General features: G+C 52.0%; 6 protein-coding genes across 6 annotated transcripts; 5 read left to right on the forward strand and 1 right to left on the reverse strand.

The window, feature by feature from the left end:
- Window positions 1–808: 808 nt before the first annotated feature.
- On the forward strand, window positions 809–2,099 carry STEHIDRAFT_136627 (uncharacterized protein; the record flags this gene model as incomplete). Its single annotated transcript, XM_007299117.1, has 2 exons — window positions 809–934; window positions 995–2,099. 2 exons carry the CDS (start codon window positions 809–811, stop codon window positions 2,015–2,017), a joined length of 1,149 nt encoding a protein of 382 aa, XP_007299179.1. The 3' UTR covers window positions 2,018–2,099.
- A 255-nt stretch (window positions 2,100–2,354) lies between these two features.
- STEHIDRAFT_90320 (uncharacterized protein) lies at window positions 2,355–4,134 on the forward strand (the record flags this gene model as incomplete). The annotated part of the gene is made up of 5 exons (XM_007298305.1): window positions 2,355–2,678; window positions 2,737–3,078; window positions 3,141–3,350; window positions 3,406–3,930; window positions 3,982–4,134. The coding sequence occupies exons 1-5, from the start codon at window positions 2,472–2,474 to the stop codon at window positions 4,132–4,134; spliced, it is 1,437 nt and encodes a 478-aa protein (XP_007298367.1). The 5' UTR covers window positions 2,355–2,471.
- Window positions 4,135–4,824: 690 nt separating this feature from the next.
- Window positions 4,825–7,527, reverse strand: STEHIDRAFT_90321 (uncharacterized protein). Its single transcript, XM_007298306.1, has 7 exons — window positions 7,341–7,527; window positions 6,953–7,260; window positions 5,834–6,901; window positions 5,578–5,758; window positions 5,488–5,519; window positions 5,185–5,419; window positions 4,825–5,085 (listed from the first exon to the last, which is right to left on the reverse strand). Exons 1-7 carry the CDS (start codon window positions 7,482–7,484, stop codon window positions 4,987–4,989), a joined length of 2,067 nt encoding a protein of 688 aa, XP_007298368.1. The 5' UTR covers window positions 7,485–7,527; the 3' UTR covers window positions 4,825–4,986.
- Window positions 7,528–7,922: 395 nt separating this feature from the next.
- On the forward strand, window positions 7,923–9,833 carry STEHIDRAFT_47539 (WD40 repeat-like protein; the record flags this gene model as incomplete). The annotated part of the gene is made up of 5 exons (XM_007297999.1): window positions 7,923–8,705; window positions 8,764–9,027; window positions 9,084–9,294; window positions 9,371–9,639; window positions 9,747–9,833. 5 exons carry the CDS (start codon window positions 7,923–7,925, stop codon window positions 9,831–9,833), a joined length of 1,614 nt encoding a protein of 537 aa, XP_007298061.1.
- A 1,811-nt stretch (window positions 9,834–11,644) lies between these two features.
- Window positions 11,645–13,607, forward strand: STEHIDRAFT_107310 (uncharacterized protein; the record flags this gene model as incomplete). Its single annotated transcript, XM_007299118.1, has 7 exons — window positions 11,645–11,697; window positions 11,931–11,953; window positions 12,100–12,137; window positions 12,301–12,375; window positions 12,477–12,706; window positions 13,100–13,486; window positions 13,532–13,607. 7 exons carry the CDS (start codon window positions 11,645–11,647, stop codon window positions 13,605–13,607), a joined length of 882 nt encoding a protein of 293 aa, XP_007299180.1.
- A 394-nt stretch (window positions 13,608–14,001) lies between these two features.
- Window positions 14,002–14,605, forward strand: STEHIDRAFT_107311 (uncharacterized protein; the record flags this gene model as incomplete). The annotated part of the gene is made up of 4 exons (XM_007299119.1): window positions 14,002–14,064; window positions 14,128–14,136; window positions 14,197–14,259; window positions 14,318–14,605. The coding sequence occupies 4 exons, from the start codon at window positions 14,002–14,004 to the stop codon at window positions 14,603–14,605; spliced, it is 423 nt and encodes a 140-aa protein (XP_007299181.1).
- Window positions 14,606–14,963: the final 358 nt, after the last annotated feature.

The raw sequence follows: 14,963 nt of genomic DNA on the forward strand, positions 1-14,963 counted from the left end.
AGTCGCCCGGATGCGGTGATTAGACACGAGAATTTGACGTGTGGGCAGGGCAAGAAGAGGGGCCCAAAACCTGGAAAGAAACGGAGCGATTCAGATTGACAACGCTGTGGAGGGAACCAAGGTTGAGATTGTACGATATCTGGTCTAGATGATGAGTGACTCGAACTTATTTACTTTCATGTGAACATCGTTTGCTTGTATATTTCTTGCAGCCGTGAATTCTCCTGTCGTTCTGTACTTATGTTGTAGCCTCAACGGGGATGACTGATTAATATATCGTGGTGTACAGTGAGAATCGTTGGTGCCGGGTAAGCCCTGGTCCACGAAGACGTGTTCGAACCATCAGGTCCACCCGACCGGAAACGAACAAACTCGCCGCGGAGTTTTCAAACCTTGTCAACTGTGCCGAAAGGCAATACAAGGACGGCCATTAAATCAGCGTGGCGATATAAGCACACAAAAACGAATAGATGATGGGGATCCACACGACCGCGGCTCCGCCACGGGGCTTCAAAAGCTTGAATACTCGTCCAAGCCCTGCATGAGGCAACCCTGATCGGTCTCAGGGAGTTTTCCAGAAATAAATGGCATGTCTTCACAGAAGGTATAGTGGTCCAGTGCGAATGCACGCGACAACGACGAGATAGTGCGGTCGCTATTCCAGGATATGAGCGATGAGATTCTAGACAACGTGCAGGGCCACCATCAGGGAGATTCACGAGAATGAGAAGGTGGGGTTATAGCACAAGAACGAGAAGGCTTGCACCAGCAACGATAGCGCCCCAGCCCCGACGCCAGCCCACCCACCATGGCGCAAGACTTGTACATGGGCGACAGACTCCCCGCACTCAACGACGAGGTGCAAGAAGTTTCAGATTACGCGTCTTTGTTAGACGAGTGTACCTTATTGGCCCTGATGGAAGATGCAGATTTCGTACGTTCATGTTCTCTGGTTAGGACGAGGCGTGGCGCTGACCGGAACCTACATTCCTAGTCCCGTATGTTAGCCAGTACGCCTTCAGGAATCGACGTACAGAGCACTTGCCAAGATGTATGTCTGCAAAACAACCTCGCATCACAAACTCGTCAATATCCTTCCACGCATGCCGAGCCCAGCCGCTCTCCAACGATGACAGAGTGCATCGAACCGGCTCTGACATACGCGCCACATCGTCTATCTCTATACGCCACACGCTCGAACAGTGTCCCATTCGACGAAAACCATGCTCCCCACCGACTGTCCCTCGCCTGCGCGATACCAGGCCCTATAAGCCCTATCACGGAAACCTCGCCAATCGAAGACCAGGAAGTAGATTCCCAAGGAACGCGAGACGATGGGCGTTTCACGGAGACCCCACCATATCACGCCCATTGTCTATCCCCACCGAATTTCATAGTCCCAGACGAGGCTATGGAGAGTGGAGTATGGGAGGTTAGGGCAGGTGAAGGTGGAATTATACCTCAGCGCTCAATTCCAGCGAGAGTCGACCATGCTGAAACCAGCTTCCTCGAGCGGGTCCCAACACCTCTCCGTTTCCAGCTCAATCCTGCAGCAAATAGATCTTTTGTTCTAGAATCACCTACCCATTCTGCTAGCCCCGAACCTCATCACCCTATCCATGCCGCACTTCGTTTCGTCAGCCCTGCGGTACCTCTCCTGCCCGCACCTCTCTGCCAATCCGGCCCGACTACCTGTCCTCAGTCCCTCCGAGCAGTATCCAGAGAGACAGATACGGTAGCTTCAGAAACTCAAGAAGAAGAAGAAGAAGCGGAAACCCTGGTAAAAGTAGGAGAACGTTGGGCCTGCTTAATATGTGAGGGGACAGCGTTCCGCAGGAGGACAGATTTGCGGAGGCACATGAGGGGGCACAATGGGCAGAAGACGAGCTGTTCGAAGTGTGGAGAACTCTTCAGCCGTCCAGATGCTGTGGACAGACATATGAGAGATTCGTGTGGTCAGAAGAGGAAGCGGGGGCCAAAGCCTGGTTCACGTCGACGTCGAGATAAAAGAGCATGACTTGACCGGGTGCATGGACTTGTCTTTGTTTGTCGGAGCCAAATTGTTGATGATTCGACTTCAAGCTGTCTTCTCATTCTCGTTGTACCACGTCCTTGCTCTCTAGACCTGCCAGACTTGTTGTACCGATTATCTTGGATTATAAGCATTACCACCACATACCTACTACATACTGAGCGAATCTGAATCTTCTTGCCCTACACGGCGTACAACCGTGACCTCGATATTTTTCTGTGGTGCGTCCTTCCGGGTCGAATATGCAAATCGGTCAAAATAAAACTGAGATGAAGCTGGATTTCATTTCACATGCCAACGCCCCAATGGCATCATAGCAGCTGCGACCCCAACCAAACGCCAACACGCACCTGCGCCGCCTCGTGTCTTCCTTTCACCGTCATAAACTTCAAAGTATTCCTGGATAACAAGGGATATCTAGACCCCCTGGTTGGGCAGAATGATTGGTAATAGCATTCTGGATTATGTCCTCATTCGAATCTGCATCGTTGCTTTCCGTCTTGTGGCACCACTGAGCGCTTTACATGCCGTTGCGAGCATCTACCTCGGACACGCTGTGGTCTCGAAATATCTACTTTACTATACCTTCCTGGAGACATTCTTCTTTCTCGGTGTATATCTACCTCGGAAATGGTCTCTACAAACCGTGCGTTCCAAGCTCATCTCTCCTCGTCGTAGGCACTGAACCTCTGGTCTCTCCCAAGGCTACAATTCACCCTCAGCTCCTGCCGCGAGCGGAACGACGAGCGCTCTTCGAGAAATGCTCACAGAAGATGAGCGAAGCCACTATTCGACCTTGGTTCCTCCAAACGGAATCGGGTCGTATCATGCGCGATAACGCCGCGGACTGGATCCTCTGGGCGCTCTTCTCGACCCACGAGGGCGAATATACGGAGGAGTGGGAGGAGGAAATCAACGAGTACCTGGAGATGTTCGCGGAACGTCTTGGACGCCCTTTGGCGCAGGGTCGGGATGCAAATATCAAATGCATGAGGTTGACGTTGGACCCGGTGGTGATGTGCCATCGTCCATTCCTCTGGTATATGGTATGTTTGGCCCTCTACTTATTGTATTGGCGTCCGAAGGTTGAATGCATTCATATTTCTAGATCGTTGCAGGAGTGGACGCTTTCACCTCCGTCAGGTTGACCTACATGGGATTCAAACATCATAATACGCGACGATGGTTCACTGTCTTCCCTCCCCGTCCGCTGCTCAGCTTGGTCTCCCGGCCCTCTTGCGACCCAGATATATCTTATTGGTACCGTCCACATCGATCTACAACCAAACGCCCCATCCTATTCATTCATGGTATTGGAGTACGTCTTTCTTGGCCGGTAACCGATATAATACCCTGCTAACCGCTTTGTTCAGATCGGACTATACCCGTATAATCCGTTCTTCAAGGAATTAATTGCCCAAGACCCAGATGTCGGCATCCTCGCCATCGAAATTCTTTCCATTTCCATGCGCATAACCTCCCCACCACCCTCCCGAGGTGCGATGTACGACTCCATCGCCCGAATCCTCGCCCACCACTCCCTCCCACCCGTCACTCTGATCTCCCACTCCTACGGCACAATCGTCACCGCCCACCTCCTCACCTCACCCAAACTCGCCCCTCGGATCGCTAACATCCTCTTCATCGACCCTATCCCCTTCCTTCTGCACCACCCTGCCGTGGCGTACAATTTCGTGTACCGGAAACCTAAGCGGGCAAACGAGTGGCAGCTCTGGTACTTCGCGAGTAGGGATCCAGATATCGCGAGGGCGCTGTCTAGACACTTTTTCTGGTCTGAGAATGTGCTGTGGAAGGAGGACCTGCAAGGCAAGAAGGTGGCGGTCTCGTTGGCGGGGAGCGATCAGATTGTCGACGCGAAGGAGGTGCGGAGCTATTTGGTTGGAGAGGCTGAGAACGCCGGGAATGGCGAAGACAATGGCGTGGAAGAGGCTGAAAAGTCGAAGGAGATGACGAGATGGGCGAAGGATGATCTAGAGGTGCTGTTTTACCCAGGGCTTGACCATGCCACGGTGTTCGATACTCCCCAGCGGAGGAAAGGATTGACAGATATCGTGCATAGATTCGTAGAAATAGAGACTTGATCATCGACCTGTAATATTTTCAGTTCCTTCTGTGGGTTCGTGCATGAACCCTCGTTACTTTGACTTCTATATGCTCTCCACATATTTAAGGGCCGGTTAGATCTCTTTATTACGATACGGTGACTTAGACATCCCTACTACTACTACGATAATAGATAGATGGTGAACAGAGAACGAACCCTGATGAATTTTCTTTGGTTGACCGACCGAACGGGAAACATGTCCGGTTCGCTTGGTTGAAGAGCCTATGGAGACAACTTACTGCATTACCAGGAATACTTCGCGCCGGGTGCCGCTTGACTATAGAGACAGAGAGAGGAGGGTATTCAGGTCTGTGGACATGTAGACAGGGAGGGGAAGAGAGAGTCTGGGAGAGGAGTTGAGAACGTACAGCAAATTCTGAAGACTATAGGCCAGTCAGGAAGGCATATCATACCCCTCTAGAGTATTGTCGCCTCCGCGCAAGTTCTTTCCTAATGGACTTGATCCATTTTCGAGGGAGAGGGGTACTGAGCGACCGAACAGTCCACCGGCTGCAAAGGTCAGTTCGGTGAGCTCTCAAGGGTAAGGAATATTGGACAACCGCCGACGTGGCATGCAGCGTGCTTTTGAGCCGTGTTGCCCCTATCTTGCGTGAAGACTAACCGGCCCACGCCTTTCAGTCAAGCAGCACGCAAGGCAACAAGAGCAGAAAGTCGTGGTCCATTGATGGGAAAAATGCTACAAATTATGTGAGATATGGTTTCAACAAAGCAAAGCATGATAAGTCCAATGATGATGTCTATGTGATCGAGTCGAGTCGCTACACCAGAATCCGAAAACCCATACACCCCAGATACCAAATACCCTCAATTAAGAAACTTCGCCGAGCCGCTGGAACTTCTCCGCCATCTTCCGTGCCAACGTCGGTGGGACGTCGTCTAGCTGCATAGGAATATTCTGCGGATGTCCCTGAAACATTGAAAAGGAATGTTTCACCGTCAGCTATATGTTACTAAATCGAAGGAGAGGTAACACAGATGTGGGATAGTTTGATGAATGTGTACTGACGTGGCTCTCATGATACCTCAGTCCGCTGAGTTGTTTGTACACCTTGGAACACTTCGGACATTGATACTTCTTCTTCGCTTTCAGCGTCTTGCCGGAGTCCTTTTCGCGTCCCGGCGCTGGGGCTGATGGAGGACGAACAGTGACGACAGCATTGTCATCAGCCGCCGGACTATCGATATCCACGGCAGATGAGGGTGTGAGATGAGTGATTGCATCCTGAAAATGCGCCCTGGAACTATAGAGTCGCACGATAAATGAGTAGGCGAGCACGTCGACTGGTGAACAGACGATGAGAAAACATACACTTGGAGATGATACATAAGTCCGTTCAAATTCTGCACCAAAGTTGTCAGCGCGCGCGTTGGCAATGAATAGGAATCGAGGAAAACTGACCTTCCACCGATTATCGCACAAGCCACATCTATACGGTTTACGCTCGTAATCCATATTACTACGATGCATTTCCTTGCAATGGTCGCCGAGCTCCTTCGCCGTACAGACACGAAACACACTTTTGTCCATGCCATCAGGCCAACAGTCTGGGTGGCCACACGCATAGGCGAGGATGTTAGGACTATACGAGTGAGTGAATCATGATGACATTATTAGAATCTTCCAAAACGAACAGTGGAATAATGGGGTAACTTACTCAGTACTGGCAGCCAGGTTAGACGACAATTTCTTCGCTGGCTGTGACGTCGGATGCTCGAGCCGGGACAAACAGGTCGAACTCGGGGTCTTGGGCGTGCGTGGAGACTGAGGGCTGGGTATAGAGTGTATTTCCGATTGAGAGGTGGAGATGAAGGGCCCGCGCGGTCGACTGATGGGAGACCGTACCACAGACGGGGCTCCAGATGCATTAGACTGTGACGTGAAAGATGAAACCTGGGGCAATGGGAGTGGTATATTGAGGCGGGTCGGAGGTGTGGCGATAATTGGAGTCGAAACACTAGAGTCGGAAGCAAATGCAGGAGATGGCGAAACGTCAGGATAGGGCGAGAACGCGTTCTCATGCTGGTGGTGATACAAGATGGATGCATGGGAGGGTAGCGGTGTAGAATCGCTAAATACAGGTGAAGTATCACCGCTGAACAGTTCGGCGGAGCATGATTCAGGACTAGGTTGTGGATCCGAATGATTGGGCATAGTGTATGTCGAAAATTCGTATCCTTCGTGGGGCATAGGAGCATACTCGGTCGATCGTGGTGGCATATGCGATATTGGATTATATGATGGTTGGCTTGCGCGCGGAGTGTTATCGGGGCTGTCCAATGCGGCGCTGAGGGATGACGGGGTAGATTGAAGCGTGGAGTGGGTGGTATGGGAATGATCTTGCGCGAAGATGATGGTGCCCTCTGAACGCAAGGGGAGGGGAGGGGGATAAGAATGGAAATTCCTAGAAGGGTGAGGTGGCGGGCCAGGCGGAGGAGCGTAAGCAATATTTGATGCGGAGGTAAGGTCAGGATGCTGATTTGACTCCTCTGGGAGGAGGAACGAGGAATCCATATTGAAGTCAGACATGGAGGTGGCCAAAAGCTGAGACAGTTGCGGATGCATCAGAGGAAGAGCTGTCCACAAAGACGTGTTGTCGGAGGATCCAGGCGATTCAGTTTGGTGAGCCGGCTCGGAAGGAGGAACGTGAGGGACGAATCTCTCCTCTACGAATCTCTCCTCTGGTTGCGCAGCCGATGTACGTTTTCTCTCCAATAATCGCCATCTACATTCTCTCAACCACTGGCATTGGTGGACAAATTGATAAGCTACAGACCTGTTTCGACAAGCCAATCCACTTCGCCTCTGCATCTCCTCTCCAATCTTGCCCCACTGTCCACCGATCCGCGAATGAACCTCCAGAAGCTTTTCGTCCTCCTCTGGTGTCCATTCATCTTTCTTCAGCTGAGGGTCTAGAGCCTCTCTATACCGTTTGGAACAAGCGTCATCAGTTCTGCCAGGAATATTTCGGGCGATCGCAGACCATCGAGTGCCGTGAGTGGCGTAGAGCCTGAGAAGACTTTCATCCTCTTCGCGGGTCCAAGCAGACTTCTTGATCGTTGGCGATAGAGAATGAAGCCATCGCTGAGAGCAAGAATATAAATAGAGGGTGGTTGCTTTTAGTATAGGTGAGCTTCCCGACTGGTTTGTAGTAGCAGACGGACCTTTCGACATGCTTTATTCGTACGGTCGCGCACATGGAGGGCGATGGTCTTCCAATCAGAGTTTTCGCCATAAGCGCGAACGGCCTGTGTCAACTGATGGTCTTCTTGTGGTGTCCATGGGCGACCAGCATTCCGCGCCGCCATGCAGAGAACCCAAAGGGCTTAGCAGTCGTCAAAGGCAAGAGCGAAGATGGAGGAGTCAGACAAGAAGGAAGCGGTACGGTCACAGTGACATGTGGAAAACAGAAGACCTGACGCCACAAAGCTCTTATGTAAGCGATACCGACCTGAGACCCTTCGAGCCAAGGCGAGTCGCGTTCTCGAGTTCACTCTTTCTCCGTCCGCCACTTGCACCATGCCTATCATCTCAGGATACGATTCCGACGAGGATGTCGACCCCGTCGAGTCGAGTAAAGATGCTTTCAATCTTGCTGCCCTCCCGTCCGCAAAGAGGCCACGTGTCGACGCACCAGTCTCACATACACCAGCAATACAGGCCGCTCCAGATGTCCTAGCTGAAGTACAGTCCAGTCACTCTTTACTGAAGTGGCATGTACTGAAAATTGTTTTGTACAGGACCCTATGAAACAAACCTCATTGATAACGCGTCCAACGGACAGCCAGATGATGGTCAACATTCCCTACAGTGACATGACTCTTCCTCAACAAGGCCCTGAGAACCCATTTGGAGAGCGTAATCGTTTCCAGAACCAGAACGCTCTCGCCGGGCATGTAGAAGAACAGTCCATGACTGAACATTCCTTCCGCGCACAACACCTCACTCACGCTATCCTCGGCTACTCTGCCAACCCTTCCGTCGATCCGAATGCCCCTACCATCGTCGGTTCGCTCGAAGCTGCTCGCGCAAATAACTTCAGCACGACTGACACAATACGCGCTCCAAATGAGAAGAAGAAGGAGCTCAAGCGGAAACGGCATGGGAAGGGTGATCTTGAGGTTGTGGAGGGCGAAGGAGCGTATGTTGGACCTTGGGCTTCATGGCAGGGCGACGACATGAAAGACGTGGTCCCAGAAGCGACCACTGGTGCTGAGGAGCAGGACGAGGAGGAATCGGAAGAAGAGGTTGTGGCGACGAGGAAGGCGAAGCCCAAGCGTGGTGCTCAGGGGCAGGAGACTTCAGTATTCCATGGCAAGTCGATGACCGACTACCAAGGACGGACGTACATGTATCCACCACTGGGAGAGGCACCTCAACTACAAGCCGAACCAGGATCACAAGAAACCTTCATCCCGAAGGTTTGTATCCATACATGGACGGGCCACACCCAAGGTGTCTCCGTTATTCGTACTTTCCCCGAGACTGGCCATCTCCTGCTCAGCGGATCCATGGACACTAAAATCAAGGTGAGTGTGGCCATCGCTGGTTTTCCTTCGCGCGGTGCTTACCTCTAAAATCGTGTAGCTTTGGGACATCTACACGCATGGCAATTGTCTTCGTACTTTCCATGGACATGTTAAAGCTGTCAAGGATGTGACTTTCTCAAACGACGGACGGAAGTTCTTGTCGTGCGGGTATGACAGGCAGATGAAGCTATGGGACACGGAGACCGGGCAATGTCTTCAACGGTTTAGCAACGGCAAGATCCCTTACGTCGTACGCTTTCATCCTGACGAGGACAAGCAACACATCTTCCTGGCTGGTATGTCCGACAAGAAGATTATCCAGGTATGTCAAATGCTACTCCGTCGCCCAGCCTATCCATACTGACTGGGGCGCTGTAGTACGACATGAACACCGGAGAAATCACCCAGGAGTACGACCAGCATCTTGGACCGGTGAACACCATTACTTTCGTCGACGAAAACAGGCGCTTTGTGACTACGTCGGATGACAAGACGATCCGCGCTTGGGACTTCGATATTCCCGTCGTCATCAAGTACATCGCAGAACCCCATATGCATTCCATGCCTGCTGTGACACTTCATCCATCCAGTAAGCTCATCAATCCGTCTGCTTTCTGAAACGTCCTTGCTGCAACTCACCCGTGCCAATCGCTCACCGTCGTTAGAAAAATACTTTGCCGCCCAATCGCTCGACAACCAGATCCTCATTTACAGTACGGACAACTTCCGGCAGAACCGGAAGAAACGGTTTGCTGGACACACCGTCGCCGGCTATGCCTGCCAGGTCGGGTTTTCGCCTGACGGGAAGTGGATCAGCAGTGGCGATGGAGAGGGCAACGTCGTATTCTGGGACTGGAAGAGCGGGCGGATTAAGTCGAGGCTGAAGGCACATTCGAAGGTAGTCATCGCGCACGAATGGCTACCACACGAGTCGGTACGTCGGCCGTGTCTATTGCTGGCTATGGTCATTGGCATGCCTATGTCTATGCCCATCTGTTCCTCCGATGTTAACGCGCCAGTTCTCTCCTTTTCGTCCCACAGTCGAAGTTGATCACGGCATCTTGGGATGGGCTCATCAAGCTTTGGGTATGTTCTTACTTTCATTCTCTATCCAGATTGGTCATTTGATGCGTTCCTATGCCTTCCCATCTTCTTTCTTCACACAGGATTAATACGACGACGCGTCCGAGATAGGCATACCTCCAGGAAGGTGTTGGCTGTACGATGATATCACGAGGATACACCTTGTTTCTCGTTCTCTCGTCTTTCATGCGCGCGATTTCTCCGATAAGCAACTTTCAGCTTTCCATTCCAGCCGGCGGCTTTGAGCAGGGGCAGGCCCCTCAACCATCTCTCTTGAACTCTCGTATCGTGAAAGTAAAAATACAGTGAGTTTCCCTCTGAATCCGGGCATCTTGGGCATTTTGGCGATAGCTCGTTGCCTGCTTCTTTCGCCGTTGCGCCAGCGATACCTGTCCCTCGAGGAATGTCCGCTGCACCGCGGCACATTTTCAGGGCGATGTATATCAGCCCCCCCTTACGACTGCAAGGCGTGTTGCTGATCCAGACATACGGCCTTCGTTCCTATATCGTGTTCTGATGCAGCTCTACATCCACTGGAGCGTACATTGTCGTCGGCGAGGCGTTTGAACGCCTTATGTCTATCTATTGCATCTCCGAGAGGACAACGGAGGCTTGCGGTGTCCCAGATCGTTCCGTTCACTCTACATATCTATTATTGTTCCTCGACCCCAAGGGTCTATGCCAAAACCTGCCCGTGTCACGCAGTGCCACCATTTTGACTGGGAGAGACGTACAATTGGACTCGTCTACGTACGACCCCAGGCCGCCCGGGATCTCGTCCTCATGGGAACCCCTCATGAATGGGGCCACAATTGTCCAACGGCAACAAGTACATTCTCCTGGTGTTATGACCAGGAGGCTCAGAGAAACGCATTCAAGGTCTCACAAAAGAAATAATTGTGTTCAGTTGCGTCCGATCTTATGGGCATCATTCTGACTTGCCACGCCACCATGAAGCAATTGTAAAGGAACCTGGAATGCGTTGAGCATCTTGTTGGTTCTTCAGACCAGTGGGTGACGGCCTGGTGGATTGTTGTCCCGCGGAGAACTGTTCATGGAGTGTGGCGTTGTTCGCGACCTCGGCTTGGTGCATCCTTATTCGCATCCCGTTGTTTCCTTTTTGTAATCGCATATTCCAGAATAGAGTTGCAGTTATGCTCTTGATAGGGTTGTTCGGCAGTCTCATTGGTATTGTCATGGCCGACACAAGGAACGATAGAGTTGTGGCGCAGCGGTGAAGTCGTTTTCAATTATCGTCGGGTCGTACGCTGCATGGAGATGGAGAACTCGCAGCGGTGTCTTGAGTAGAGTATTGAAACTCACCGGGTTGTTATCGGCCAGAAAACAAATGCGAGCCGACCGTGGACATCCTACGTCGCTTGAATTCGCGAGCGGCCTTCTCGTTCTCTCTTACATGCACGGATCATTGTCCGTGTCCGATAGCTCACTTCCTGCTTCGTGCTGTGGACATTACCATGCGTACTGCGCTCAAACATCGACAGGGCGTCATGCATGACTGCTGATGAACGAATTCAAGATCTGCCGTCCGGCTTGAAGGCCTCTTCTATATTAATATTCTCTATTCCCCACTCGGACATGATCATGGAATCATCGCAGCACCACCGTGCACCACAAACCACATTCGCCTCTCAGTCATCCCGAATCCTCCCTCGAACAGACACATATATGACCCACCGTGTCTACGTCCGAAACAGACTCGCTGCGGGTCATGAGAGCAAAGCGTCCGGCTGAACCGTGTTTCACGGTGCAAAGTAAGGAATAGGACGCTCGCAGAGTACCTTCTTTTCCCAACAAGACAGGATCCGTGGACTATTGTTAGTTTCCCAAGTGCTTCAATGACGCCCAGCTATGCTGAAATGAGACGAGATGTTGTGTCCGTTGGCCTGCTGTGCGTGAATGGGGATTTGTCGCCTGTGGGAATGGGTTCTTGGCCGACCAGAAGTACGGCCCGTTAATTGTCGAAGCGTTCGGAAGGGCTGAAAAGGATGTGGAGAAGGTAGTGTTCGAGTATAGATGGGTATAGATTGCTATAGGGGCCGGAGTGTCCCTCCGGAGCTCCAGCGGCGTACATTGACATTTTGTTCTCTGACGTTGACGTTTACATACCTATCCTGTGTTCAGGCAGATGCTTGCTCTGGAAAGATGTAGATGTTCCTTCATCACACCATGAAGCGTTGATCGCTCTCCAAGTTGAGAGACAGAGAGGAAAATCGTACCGGTGATCCATGTCCTTTCTAATAGGTCTCCTTCCACTCTAAGGTGTTGATTGAGCGATACCTCCTGTTTCTAGATTCTGGGCCCTTCCAGCATCGTTTTCCGAACTTCTGTGTACGCCAGCTCGCTATCAAACGTATCGTCCGGATCTGAAGCTTTGAAGAACTGACACTCACGGCGATTGCACTTCTGAATCTTCATCGGTGATATGCCCTCTCTGTCATCCTTGGATGTATTCTTGGCGACGTGAAACTGACAGTGAGACCAGTGATGGTAGGTAAGATGCTATATCAGTGCCGGCCGAGTCAACCCGCCAGAAAACCGATCCGAACTGGAGCCTCCTTATGTGACAGTCAGTAGATTTGTCGGAGCAGTACTTGTCATACTCGTCTGCGGCCCTTAAGCAGCCAACGACGCCGAGGATGAAACTCATTCTGCTGCAGCGCTCGACAGCGCAGCGATGCGTCCAAGATTATCTTGGCTGCACTTTATACCGTCGCGGAAAGTGAGAGACTGATATATTATATGCACCTTACCAGCGATGAGCTTCGTGGCGCCACGGGCACGGCGGGTGCCAAGGTGCTGAGTAGAAGCCCAAAAACGTTCAGGTTCAAAACATCCATGGGCGCATGCTCAAAGTTGGAGCTGGAGTTTGTGCGCTCCTGTATCCAAGAACGTTCATGGTAAGTAAAATATAATTAAGCGATCCAAAACACTCCCGAACGCTCGGCGACACTCGGGATGTGCGAAGCGGATGCCGGCGGCGGCGGGGGGATCGAATTCCAGAGGGCTCCAGTCCGATGCGATATGGATTTTCGTGTCGGGAGTGGGCCAGACGTCGCGTCATTAAGGCCCCGAATCGACGACGCCGTCTGGACGCAGACGTCGATAGATAATTCAGGAGGGAAAAACAATGCGGTGGGCCGGTGGCGGTTACGGTGGTTCATCTACGATCGAGGGAATACTTGTGTTTGCATTTTTGTGGCGTTTTTTTTTCGTAAGTACACAATTGATGGGGGTTGCGAGCCTGAACTGCGTCTTGTTGTGCTTTCGTACATATCTCGTTTTGTGTGCAGGTCGGAACAAGATCAGGACGTGGCGTTGACCGTTTTGAAAAGGGTGATCAAATATGGAATGTGCCAAGAATACCGGACGGGCGGAGCACGAAATATTGGTCTGCGCGAAGGACCGACAATTCGGGCTGAACGTTACGGGAGGGAAATGCGTGCTTTCTTGGCTACGACTACCGTCACTGGGCAGGGGCAGCGGGCGAGGCATGGGCAAGGGCAAGGGCAAGGCACCGCAGAGACTCAGGTTGCAGCACGCTGGATAGTCGTTGTCTGGTCGAGATGGATATTCCAGGCTTTGTTGAAGTGTCGAAAAGCCGCAGAGAGTGGAGCGAAGAGTTTGGAGGACGTCTGTCGAGGGCAGGGAACGTCTCCGAAAGCGGTAATGGGTGGACCGTGCGTGTCAAAGCGCAGGAGCTGAAAATGTCGGCTGGGTAAAAGTAGAGGGGTTCTCATCGGCGCCTTTGCCGCAGCCCGGGATGACAGGCCTAGGATTGATGGCCAAAAGGAGCACTGAGTGCTGAGCGCGCGACGTCCCGCAAAGCATAAGGACCGGTGATATCACGCGCAGAAAAGATCCGAACAAGGAGAGTATTGTTTTCGCTCGAGCACAGAGAAAACATACAAAAAGGCGGATGGAGGGCAGAATAACAATGATAATAAACATAATAAACAGGGGGAGTGGGAGGAGTGGAGCGGGGTGTGTGCCTGAGCCAGGAACGGAAGGCACGGCGTGCAGATGCAGCCAGCGATCTCATCGGCGCACACGGCCCACCAATCAGCAAACGTGAACGCAAAGTCTATTCGGTCACACAAGACGGCATATATAGCCAGCCCATACCCATCGACGGCCATCCCTCACTCCGCTCTTTTGCCCCCCCCGCGCTCATTCCCCTCATCAGCTTCAAACCATGAAGTTCTCGTATACCCCCCTGCTCCTTGTTCTCTTTGCTGCTTTCGTAGCGGCTCTACCAGTGCGTATATTCCCCGTCTTTCCAATGTCGGACCCACGGAAACTGACGTACTTTATGTTACAGGCTGTACCAGTAAGCCGTGACCCTTCGCATTCCGTATTCATGTCGTGCTAAATGCCACATTGTCCACAGCGTATGTCTGGTGAAGGTGGAGACCAAGACTGGAAGAGAGTAGCTGTCCCAGACGTCGTAGAGGTGAGCTCCGTCATCACATGGGTCCGTGGGGCGGTGGCTAATTTTGCTTCGATCAAAGCGTATGTCGGGAGAAGGAGGCGACCAAGACTGGAAGAGGCTGTCTGGCAAGGGTGGTGACCAAGACTGGAAGAGAATGTCCGGAGAGGGTGGTGATCAAGATTGGAAGAGGATGTCTGGAGAGGGCGGCGATCAAGACTGGAAGAGAATGTCGGGTGAGGGCGGTGATCAAGACTGGAGACGCTTTTCGGGAGAGGGCGGTGATCAGGACTGGAAGCGTATGTCCGGGGAAGGTGGTGACCAGGACTGGAGGCGGATGTCGGGTGAGGGTGGCGACCAAGACTGGTGACCGTTGTTGTGCTGTACTGTGAGTATAGTCCATCACCCTCCCCATCGACGCACCATCTAACGTCTGTTCACAGGCTTTGTTTCTTCTGGGTTATTGTCTCTCACTTTCGTCGCTGGGTCGCATTCTGTCTGCTGTAATGATCCCCGAACAGCGCCCACGGACGCTGTCTTTCTTTTTCTCTCCCCCTCATATTTCGTCCGCATTGTTGCGATACCTGCATTGTCTCGATGATTTGCTCACCATAATGGGTCGCCACGCTCTTTTTATGCTTGCTCTGTTTCCATAGTACTCGCTGTGTTTGTACGAGTTTATTTCCGTGTCGCATTGTAGGTTATACCTGCATTTTCTTTTGGCCTGT

Source organism: Stereum hirsutum (assembly GCF_000264905.1).
Source record: "Stereum hirsutum FP-91666 SS1 unplaced genomic scaffold STEHIscaffold_1, whole genome shotgun sequence".
NCBI lineage: Eukaryota > Fungi > Basidiomycota > Agaricomycetes > Russulales > Stereaceae > Stereum > Stereum hirsutum.